Here is a 12,168-nt window from a genome sequence, read left to right on the forward strand (position 1 = left end):
ATAAATTACATTTGACTGAAATGCTTGTATTGAAACACTGATATAAAACTGTGCAAGATGCAAAACAAAGATTCACATATAATGTACTCACCCCCTTGTCATCCAAGATATTCATGTCTTTCTTTCTTCAGTCGAAATTATGTTTTTTGAGCAAAACATTTCTGCATTTTTCTCCATATAATGAACTGGTATGGTGTCCCAATTTTGAACTTCCAAAAGGCAGTTTAAATGCGGCTTCCGACGATCCCAAATGCGGTTGTAAATGATCCTGAGGAAGAAGGGTCTTATCTAGCATAACGATTGGTTATTTTCATTTAAAAAATACAATTTTAATACTTTTTAATCTCAAATGCTCGTCTTCTCTTTCTGTCCATGAACTCTGTGTATTCTGACTCAAGACAGTTGGGGTATGTCGAAAAACTCCAATCGTATTTTCTCCCTCAACTTCAAAAATCATTTCAAAAACATCCTCAAAAACTTCAAAAACAAGTTGAGGGAGAACATGAGATGGGAGTTTTTCGACATACCCTAACTGTCACGAACCAGAAAAAAACAGTCCAGGCAGAGTAAGACAAGACGCGCGTTTGGCATTAAAAAGTATACAGTGGGTACGGAAAGTATTCAGACCCCCTTAAATTTTTTACTCTTTGTTATATTGCAGCCATTTGCTAAAATCATTTAAGTTCATTTTTTTCCTCGTTAATGCACATACAGCACCGCATATTGACAGAAAAACACAGAATTGTTGACATTTTTGCAGATTTATTAAAAAAGAAAAACTGAAATATCACATGGTCCTAAGTATTCAGACCCTTTGCTCAGTATTTAGTAGAAGCACCCTTTGATCTAATACAGCCATGAGTCTTTTTGGGAAAGATGCAACAAATTTTTCATACCTGGATTTGGGGATCCTCTGCCATTCCTCCTTGCAGATCCTCTCCAGTTCTGTCAGGTTGGATAGTAAACGTTGGTGGACAGCCATTTTTAGGTCTCTCCAGAGATGCTCAATTGGGTTTAAGTCAGGGCTCTGGCTGGGCCATTCAAGAACAGTCACAGAGTTGTTGTGAAGCCACTCCTTCGTTATTTTAGCTGTGTGCTTAGGGTCATTGTCTTGTTGGAAGGTAAACCTTCGGCCCAGTCTGAGGTCCTGCGCACTCTGGAGAAGGTTTTCATCCAGGATATCCCTGTACTTGGCCGCATTCATCTTTCCCTCGATTGCAACCAGTCGTCCTGTCCCTGAAGCTGAAAAACACCCCAACAGCATGATGCTGCCACCACCATGCTTCACTGTTGGGACTGTATTGGACAGGTGATGAGCAGTGCCTGGTTTTCTCCACACATACCGCTTAGAATTAAGGCCAAAAAGTTCTATCTTGGTCTCATCAGACCAGAGAATCTTATTTCTCACCATCTTGGAGTCCTTCAGGTGTTTTTTAGCAAACTCCATGCGGGCTTTCATGTGTCTTGCACTGAGGAGAGGCTTCCGTCGGGCCACTCTGCCATAAAGCCCCGACTGGTGGAGGGCTGCAGTGATGGTTGACTTTCTACAACTTTCTCCCATCTCCCGACTGCATCTCTGGAGCTCAGCCACAGTGATCTTTGGGTTCTTCTTTACCTCTCTCACCAAGGCTCTTCTCCCCCGATAGCTCAGTTTGGCCGGACGGCCAGCTCTAGGAAGGGTTCTGGTCGTCCCAAACGTCTTCCATTTAAGGATTATGGAGGCCACTGTGCTCTTAGGAACCTTAAGTGCAGCAGAAATTTTTCTGTAACCTTGGCCAGATCTGTGCCTTGCCACAATTCTGTCTCTGAGCTCTTCAGGCAGTTCCTTTGACCTCATGATTCCCATTTGCTCTGACAAGCACTGTGAGCTGTAAGGTCTTATATAGACAGGTGTGTGGCTTTCCTAATCAAGTCCAATCAGTATAATCAAACACAGCTGGACTCAAATGAAGGTGTAGAACCATCTCAAGGATGATCAGAAGAAATGGACAGCACCTGAGTTGAATATATGAGTGTCACAGCAAAGGGTCTGAATACTTAGGACCATGTGATATTTCAGTTTTTCTTTTTTAATAAATCTGCAAAAATGTCAACAATTCTGTGTTTTTCTGTCAATATGGGGTGCTGTGTGTACATTAATCAGGAAAAAAATGAACTTAAATGATTTTAGCAAATGGCTGCAATATAACAAAGAGTGAAAAATTTAAGGGGGTCTGAATACTTTCCGTACCCACTGTATATTGTATTCTTTTTTTTTTAAAAAATAACAGATCGTTACACTAGATAAGACCCTTCTTTCTCGCCTGGGATCATTTACAACCGCATTTGGGATCGATTGAAGCCGCATTTAAACTGCGTTTTGGAAGTTCAAAATCAGGGCACCATAGCAGTCCATTATATGGAGAAAAATGCTGAAATGTTTTCCTCAAAAAACATAATTTCTTTATTACTGAAGAAAGAAAGACATGAACATCTTGGATGACAAGGGGGTGAGTAAATTATTTGTAAATTGTTGTTCTGGAAGTGGACTTCTCATTTAAGTTTTGTGATGGCCAATGGTTTAGCTGTGTTTTTTTATGATCACTCTGCACAGGGGTGACTGTAAAATATACATTTTAGGTATGGAAATGAAATATTTTGAGTTTTGATATGGGATATGGTCATTACGCTACTTTAGGGCTATTTAACCCCCCTCAAATACCCCCCACACCCACGCATCCGGTCCTCACTGTCCTCTTTTTTCAAACTAAAATATGGTCACCCTACATTAGTTACAGGCATTTACACATTACGTTAAGTGTTTCCCGCTTGAGGTACTTTGTGTTGTACGTTGCCTTGATGTTCAGCATGTTCACTCAATGTTTCACAGACACACCATGAAACATTGCACAAATAGGCTGTAACCGCTAAAATGTGATGCCTGGAAAATGCAAGTTTCAAGATATTTGGCTCACCAAAGATTACAAAGAATGGCTTGCCAGAGATCCAAAGGACCATCACTTGGCCAGGTGCAGAGCTTCAGTTTTATGCAAAACAGAGATTTTAAAAACATTGCAGACCCTGTTTTAGTTTGAAAACTCCTGAGTTGCATTTCAGTGTAAATGGACCAAAACGGAGACTTTTGAAATCGATGACGTGGCTGCCCACATTCGCTCTGTGTATCCTTGACGACCGTGTAAACAATAACATCATGCTCATTGCTGTACCCATAGATATGTAAAGGTAGAAGCCCCATATGTCTAAGCATATAGACACGTCTGCCATCTTAATAATTGGGAATCTACCTGTACATATCTATAGTTGTACCTGCAAGAATGGTCATGTGACATGCATTTTCAGTCATGTAGTGTAGACAGAGATCGTGTCTGAAACAGTGAAAACGCTAGTGTAGACAAGGATCGTTTTCTAGTGGAAGTAGCTGGTTTTAGCTGGTCTCCAAGCCTAGCTAGGGTGGTCAAGCTGATTTTAGTTGGTTCCCTGCTAAAAAAAAAAAAAAACAGCTAAAACCAGCCTAAGCTGCAAGAGAAGCAGCATTGCAAAGCGCACATGAACTGATCGTGTCCTACGCTTTAATAGCAGTTTCGGCATGAAATAAACATGAACATCTGAAGGTATGTCAAAAAAAAAAGTTTTGAGCTTATTGAAATACGTATCCTGTCTTATGTAATCGCTCAATCAGTATTTAAACCACAGACAAGACATCAATAATGTCATGTAACGTCACATTTAAGTTGCCTTGGGAATAAAAACATATTTGGTGACCATAAACTCTTTATTCGGCTAGAAAAATGATAGTAGAAATATATATATATATATATATATATATATATATATATAATTTATTTTTTCTTTTAAAGATTTCTTTTCCTTCTTTTCCAATTTGGCATGTACTGTCCATGTACAGTTGAGGTCGAAAGTTGGTTTGTTTTAGTTGGTCAGCAGACTGGTTTTAGAGGGGTTTTGGCCACTTCCTTAACTGCTCAGACTGGGAGACCAGCTAAAACCAGCTACTTCCAGCTTAAACCAGCTAAGACCAGCCAACCAGCTTAGGCTGGTTTTAGCTGTTTTTTTCCAGCAGGGCAGTGATCCAAATTAGGATGTACTCACACTAGGCACAGTTGCCTTGAACCAAGCGGGAGCGCAATACCTCCCCCCCACTGGCCTGCACTCACACTTGCACGAAACTTTCCGGGCCAGAGCACATTTACGTCATGTATGAAATAACGGAGAAAACCACTTTCACTAATAGTCTGCCTAATAATTTATCATTCATGCCGTGCATTGATTTTCCCTTGTATGTATCAGAGAATTATTACGGAGGCAGCTGACATTAATATGTTTGCAGTCATAATGATGACAGTAGCGCACACAAAATATTATTCACACTACATTGCGTACCGCGCCCAACACTGGCCAGGGGTAAACGAACCAGGCTTTGGGGGTCAAACACGCCTAGTGTGAGTACATTACAGTAACAACTGTAATATAAAAGAAAATTACAACTAAAATTTTAGAGGGTTACAGCGGTCAGAAATTAGTAGGAAGTGTAGAGGCCCTTGCTTTGAATGACTTTAGCACATCTGTGGCTGCAGGACATCAATAGTTTCTCAGAATGTGCTGGGGTGATCTTGGTCCATGCTTCTTCCACTCTCTTCCATAGTTCAGTAACTGTGGGTGGGTTTCTTAGCCATGACTTTGTCACTAAGGTTTTTCCAGAGATTCTCAGTTAGGTTTAGATCAGGACTCTGGCCTGATTGTTTTAGTGTTCTTAGCATCAAGAAACTTTAATTGTTTTGCAGTGTGACGGGGGCATTGTCTTTATTTATTTATTGTTTTCATTTTTTAAGCAAATAGTTCACCCAGAAATGAAAACGCATTTACTACATTATTACCTCGCCCTACTTTTGTTTCATATTTTTTGTTTTGTTTTGAATAGTTCACTCAAGAAATCTATGCTAGAAGAGACAGAGGGCATTTTAGAAACAGAGTTAAACACAGTATGAACAATGAAATTTCTCTGGAAACTGGTAGAAAGTCATCTGCCAACAGTGTGGTTTCACAAACTGTTGCTTCCATTGTTGGACAAAACCTCCTCTCTGGCCAAACATTGGAAAGAGTGAACTGACTGAATATGTGTATCTGTCTAACACTAGAGGAGCATGTTGAAGCACTTTGTGGAAATGCACTTCTTGATGTGATAAAGCCATGGGAGATGGCATTCTTCAGTTAATGAGCTTTTTGTTAATCCTAACAGGGGTTTTGCACATGGTCATCCCCACAGATTCAACAGCACATGTGCTGTAAAGAAGCTTTGGGTGAAATTATGCCACTCATAAAGGCATGAGCCTGTTTATTGTGATCATGCGCTTTCCATAAATTAGGAATATACCCAGTGCCTGGAGTTCAGACGCTGAGTTCTGGGAACTTATCCTTTAACACAATTTCATTAGTCTCCCAATGGGTTGTGTCTTATTTTTCATATTTATCATATTTGCAGACAGCTTTATTTAGATCAGAAGCCTTAGTGGGGCTCCCCTCTGACAAAATTTACAAAACGGCGCCGCCTCAAGTCCCCTCTACTAAAGTTAGTACCCAACTGGGAGTAACTGTGTTTATTTTCCAGAGGCAGTATGTTACTGACTTTGCTGCCGTATAATGAATTAACAGAGGCAGAGCTGAGATGAAAAATATTTTTTTATTATGATAAATTCACCAAGTGAAAGCAAAAACATTAATATTTAAAATTTTGAATGTATTCAAAAATATAACTGCAAGTTTTCCAAATATAGTTATGTCTTTGAATACAGTTTTTATTAGGACTGGGTGGAAAAAACGATTCTCATTTTTATGAAACGATATCAGTTCTTGAATCCCCAGAATCGATTAGTCTAGCCTGTTTTCAGTTAATAAATGGAACATTGTAGCACACTTCCCATAAGCTTTGTGCTTTGTCACTTTTGGTATAAAACAAATTCGGTCCATTTTATTTCAGTATTGAAACAAAAAAGACAAAGTGTATTTGATGCCCATAAACTCTTTATTCAGCTGGAAAAATGATGGATTAAGAGCCAGGGGTGTAAACTTTTGAACAAAAGGAAAATGTGTGAATTTTTCTTATTTTGCCTAAATATCATATATTTTTTTTTTATTTAGTACTGCACTTCAGAAGCTACAGAAGATACTTACATGTTTCCCAGAAGACAAAATAAATTAAATTTATCCTGATCTTCAAATTCAAAAAGTTTTCACCCCCATCTCTTAATGCGTCGTGTTTCCTTCTGGAGCATCAGTGAGCATTTGAACCTCCCATAATAGTTGCATGTGAGTCCCTCAGTGGTCCTCAGTGTGAAAAGGACAATTGTTGGAAAGGGTTCAAATACACAAAAATGCTGAAAAACCAAAGAATTTGTGGGACCTGAAGGATTTTTCTGAAGAACAGCGGGTGGTATAACTGTTCAGGATAAACAAGGGACTCATGAACAACTATCACTAAACAAAACAAAAAATAAAAATAAAAATCACAGCTGTGGATCATTCAGGTAACAACACAGTATTAGAATCAAGTGTGTGTAAACTTTTGAACAGGGTCATTTTTATTTTCTCTTGTGGACTATATGTAAACATCTTTTATGTGAAATATGTTGAGGTCAGTACTAAATAAAAAAAAAAATAACATGCATTTTGCATGATTCCTCTTATTTTGGTAAAATAATTAACATTTTGCAGATTCTACAAGGTATATGTAAACTTTTGACCTCAACTGTATATCCAAAATAATCGATATCGAATTGAATTGGATCAAATCGGAAATTGAATCGAATTGCAGGCTTGTGATTCAGAAGTGATTCATATTTCATGATGATGATAATTTTTGGTATCTTTAAATAAAATTTTAAATTGGATGTATTCATATTTTTGTTTTTACTTAAATTTATACACTGCCCTCCAAAAGTTTGGAAATACCCTAGAAAAGTGGGGTTTTGGACAATATTGGCATGAATCCTTTTTAATTTTGCACTGATAAGGGACAACACAAACTACGAAAACATATTTTATTACATAAACAGTTTATACATAAAAAAAAAACCTTCCATTTTCGATTCCTCAAAATATCCACCATTAGCCGCTATTACAGCTCTGGATAATCTGGGCCTAAATTCATTCTTTTTTAAACATGATTGGCAATTAGTTGTTGAAGGTATTAAGGTGTGCTGACCCAAAAATCTTTTAAAAACCTGGGCCAAGTTTAAACCAGTAACCAGGCATCACAGCTGGCAAAGGGGCATGTCTGACTTTGACATGTATATATTGCCATTATAATGTAATCAAAATGAAAATTATTATTGCTGGTCTTCAATGATAATGTCAAGTTACTTTAATGCATTTGCACCAAAAAATGATAAGGATTTATGCTGATATTGTCCAAAACACACTTTGACATAAGTTTTTCCGAACCTCTGGAGGGCAGTGTACATAATAAAAATAATAATTTTGTCTTTAAAACGATTGTTTTCAATTGTATATATTGTAAATGTTAAATTGTATATATTCAGATTTTTCTTCTTGTTCCCATCCTGATATTTACACTTTGAATACCTCTGATTTAGATATTTTAGATTTTAGACATCCATTAGCTGTTCTTATTTTACTGAGTGAATAAACTTCATTTCTTATGTGCTTTCTGTACTAAACAGCTGATCAGTCGAAAGGACAAGGCCACCTTTGAAAAGCTTGACTTTCTGACGTCAAAGGAAGAGAATTACAACCGCATGAGAGAGTACATCAGGTCCCTCAAAATGGCCCCCTGCATCCCCTACCTAGGTGAGTGACAGTAAAAGACCTCATTTGTACATGTGTCAATGCCATTTTGTGGACTCCATCACCTCATATCATGACAACATCCAACCGGAAATGTCCTGGGCGGTTTACTGGCATTGGCAACTGTTTTTAATGAAAGTTTGTTATTAATAAGGCTGTAACTAAACCTGAAGATGCAGAAGAATGGGTCATGGGCCACTGGACTTACCCAGCTTTGTGATACTGACTCAACCAACTGCTTCAGTATAATGGCTTCTACTTTTTTTCTTGATATGGTTCATTTTAAATAGGCTGTGAACACCTCATTATATTTTTTTTTTTAGCCTTGTCTCAAATGCAATTTATATGGTGAACAGCAGAGGGCGTTTCAGCATACCATTCTGGTTCAGTAATGATTGACAAATGTTCTATATCCTGATTTAGAAAAGAAAATTGCATTCGTCAAATCACTTCAGGGGTTTTTAGGATTTCTCCTTATGCTCAAATATTCTGATATGACGCAATGCATGAACTGAAAAGCCTTTTTTAACTTTCTCTATCCACTTCAGTGGATTTAGACAGGGTGTATAGATGGAAAATACAATGAAATCATATTATAGCACTTGTTTCCAAATCGGTAGCCCCTTTTTCTCTCTTATGAGTAGAGGTCTGTCAGAGACTCTCGTTGGATGTTGCAGAAGCCCATGAGCGATTAGTAACACACACATCAGTCTTGTGTGAAGGCACTGACAGCACTTGAAATGGATGACTCCCTCAGGATTGTCGCTTTCACGGGGAACAGAATCTAGATCCTTCACTCAATTACGCCCTTCCATCTTATCCATCGGCAACAAGGTCCGAATTACTAATCCAGCTGTTAGGCGAAAGCCCGACTTGATCCGAAATGGAACTGGAGGCTTTGCGTTTAGGAGGATGTTTGACTGTCTTGTATTTTACGAGACGCATTTTATAAGATGTGGATGTTTGATTTTGCAGCATAACGGACTGTTCAGTAAGTCACTGCCACATGCTTGAGTCCCAAGCTCATGGTCACAGAATTTTCCAGGTGCGCCTGTGTCATTGTGGTATGCGAATAACTAAAAGGCCAGTCAGGAATAACTTCAGATGGCTGTAACTCAAATTGTCTCTTAGTCTGTAACTTGCAGGCTGGTTTCTGTCTAGAGGTCTGAAATGCACAAACAGACAATCACTGTCATTTCGAAGAAGGTAAACATGGGGATAGAGCTGTTGCATGACTTCTCGCTTTTCTCAGCTGCACACATCTTTCTCGTTAACCAAATGTCCTTTACGCAATCCACGCTGAGTGTCTGCTTCCACTTGGGTCCCACTCAACAGAGGGCTTTCTCAGACGTCACTCAGCAGAAACCGCTGTACCTGGTGCCGGTACTTTGTGGTTTAGTTTTATTCCTGTTTCTGAGCAGCAGGCAGTTGAAACCGCAGGGACGGAAAGACTGTCTGACGTGGCCGAGGTTGTGCGGGCTGTCACTTCAAATCTGTCAGTTTCCACTGTGCTTCTCCAGTGGCCCTTTCCATTTCCCATTGGGGCAAAGGAAAAAGGAAATGAAAGGGTTTGGGGTTTTTGTCAAACACTCTTTTAATGCTTTTTGATCTATTTAGTGGAACTTGTGTTATTGGTTTACTACAAAAAAATGATTGATACCTTCAGTTTGTACAAAAAGAACCCTTGAAAAGCTGGATACTGTTTTACACTTGGAGAAGCTTATGGGAAGTTAATTTTTTCAGGTGAAAAAAATAATCATGATAGTGTTTCTGAAGTAATAAAGCCATAATTTACTTGCTTCCCTAACAACGGAAAACATTAGCCTCAATGAAGCTTAAAGGATTAGCCTACTTCCAGAAAAGAAAAATTCCTGTTAATTTACTCCCCCATGTCATCCAGGATGTTCATGTCTGTCTTTCTTCAGTCGAAAAGAAATTAAGGTTTTTTAGGAAAACATTCAAGTGTTTTTGGATCAATGGGTTGAAGGTCCCGTTTCAGTACAGCTTCAAAGGTCTCTGCACACTCGCAGCCAAGGAATAAGGGTCTTATCTAGTGAAACGATTGGCCATTTTATAAAAAAGTTAAAAATATATATGCTTTTTAACCACAAATGCTCATCTTGCACTAGCTCTGCGACATGCATATGACCTATTGTTTCGCTAAATAAGACCCTTTTTTTCTTGGCGGGGATTGTGTAGAGCCCTTTGAAGCTGCATTGAAACTGCAATTTGGACCTTCAACCTGTTGGCCGCTATTGAGGTCCACTATATGGAAAAAAATTCTGGAATGTTTTCCTCAGAAACATCTTGGATGACATGGGGGGTGAGTAAATTATCAGGAAATTTTTTTATCTGTGAGAACTACTTTGGATAAAAAAAAAATTGCCCAAACCAGTATGTTTTCCATTTATCTGTACAGCTTTTTATTTTAAAGGTGTGGTCAAATTTAGCATTGTTCTGCAAATAATGCAGTAATTTCAATTATATAAAAAACTGGCTGGTTTTAAAGTGTAACAAGCTGTGCTTTATGCATCACTAAATGATTGACCGTAGACAATGGACTTTTTTGCAAATGTGATCTTAATTCATTAGAATAAATATAATTGTGTCAGATCTAATGACCTGGAAATAAAATGGCTAATTATTATTTTATTTTTATCAATGTTCAAATTCTGATTTCTGGTTTTAAAGGGATAGTTCACCCAAAAATTAAAATTCTGTCATTAATTACTCACCCTCCTGTTGTTCCAAATCTGTAAGACCTTCATACACCTTCAGTGGTTCAACCTTAATTTTATAAAGCTACAGGAATTTCATTAAAAATATCCTAATGAAGGTAAATAAAGGTCTCACGGGTTTGGAACAACATGAGGGTGAGTTTAAATCCCAAATTACTTTGGCCTTTTAGATTTCCAACCATAGACAGGACATTTTAAAATTAGTATGATTCAACAAGCCACATATGCTCTTTGGAGCCTGTTATATTTATATCTAGAAAACATTTCTTTACCTAGTCAAAGAGTGAATTTGTCATTTCAGTCTTATGTAGCATTTTTGAATAAATTCAACCCAAGCTCACTGGAAATATGTACCTTCACATACATTTCTGCAGCACTGTAATTACGTACCTTACTGCACTTTTCGCGACAGTTTCAAAGTGAAATGTCCTGAGAGTGACGCTGCAACACACACTGAATATGCAGTTGTGACATGTTTTTATTACCTTGCTGCATTTTTATTACAGTTCGTGAGGTACATATTGCGGCTGTTCAGAATTCAAATATCCAGCGAGTGTCGCTAAAGGTTAATGCGCTACCATGTTGGAAATATCTCCTACACCAAACCCAACCCTACACCTAACCAATAGTGTTAACAAATGTAAAACTGACATAAAAATGCATTTGTTTGCTATATTAAAGGAGAAGTCCACTTCCAAAACAAAGATTCACATATGATGTACTCACCCCCTTGTCATCCAAGATGTTCATGTCTTTCTTTCTTCAGTCGTGAAGAATTTTTTTTTTTTGAGGGAAACATTTCAGGGTTTTTCTCCATATAATGGACTGATATGGTGCCCCGATTTGAACTTCCAAAATGCAGTTTAAATGCAGCTTCAGACGATCTCAAATGACATCGTAAACAATCCTAGCTGTGAAAGAAGGGTCTTATCTAGCGAAACGATCATTTATTTTAATTTAAAAAATGCAATTTAAATACTTTTTAATCTCAAACGCTCGTCTTGCCTTGCTCTTAATGAACTCTGTGTCTTCTGGCTCAAGACAGTTAGGGTATGTCGAAAAACAAAAAATCATCCTACATCGCTGCAGAATTACAGACCCAGTCTTTGCAAAGTGAACATGCAAAGAGTATATTAAAAAAAAAAGTATATCAATTGTATTAATTTTATGAAAATAACCAATCGTTTCGCTAGATAAAACCCTTCTTTCTTGGCTTGGATTGTGATCGTTTGAAGCCGCATTTAAACTGCATTTTGGAAGTTCAAAATTGGGGCACCATATCAGTCTATCATATGGAGAAAAATGCTGAAATGTTTTCCTCAAAAACATAATTTCTTTACGACTGAAGAAAAAAAGACATGAAAATCTTGGATGACAAGGAGGTGAGTACATTATATGTGAATCTTTGTTTTGGAAGTGGACTTGTCCTTTAACGTTAAATTAACGGATTTGAGCTGTTTTGTCAAACCGTAGTTTCACAGGGTTCGTACCGGAGCTCTTCATCACTCAAGTGCAATGCTGTATCACGTGATTGTGTGAAAATTAGGCTTTTTTAATCAAAACCCTGTGTGTAAATCATACTTTGTGTGAAAAGGATACAAGTACAAGTTGT

General features: G+C 37.9%; 1 protein-coding gene across 1 annotated transcript in view; it reads left to right on the forward strand.

Moving 5' to 3' along the window:
- Nucleotides 1-12,168, forward strand: part of ralgps1 (Ral GEF with PH domain and SH3 binding motif 1) — a 147,933-nt gene that overhangs the window by 47,391 nt on the left and 88,374 nt on the right. The window contains exon 9 of the mRNA XM_051117997.1: nucleotides 7,695-7,821. Coding sequence (XP_050973954.1) covers nucleotides 7,695-7,821 — 127 coding nt within the window. The remainder of the gene's footprint in view (nucleotides 1-7,694; nucleotides 7,822-12,168) is intronic.

This window comes from Labeo rohita, chromosome 8, assembly GCF_022985175.1.
Source record: "Labeo rohita strain BAU-BD-2019 chromosome 8, IGBB_LRoh.1.0, whole genome shotgun sequence".
NCBI classification, from domain to species: Eukaryota; Metazoa; Chordata; class Actinopteri; order Cypriniformes; family Cyprinidae; genus Labeo; species Labeo rohita.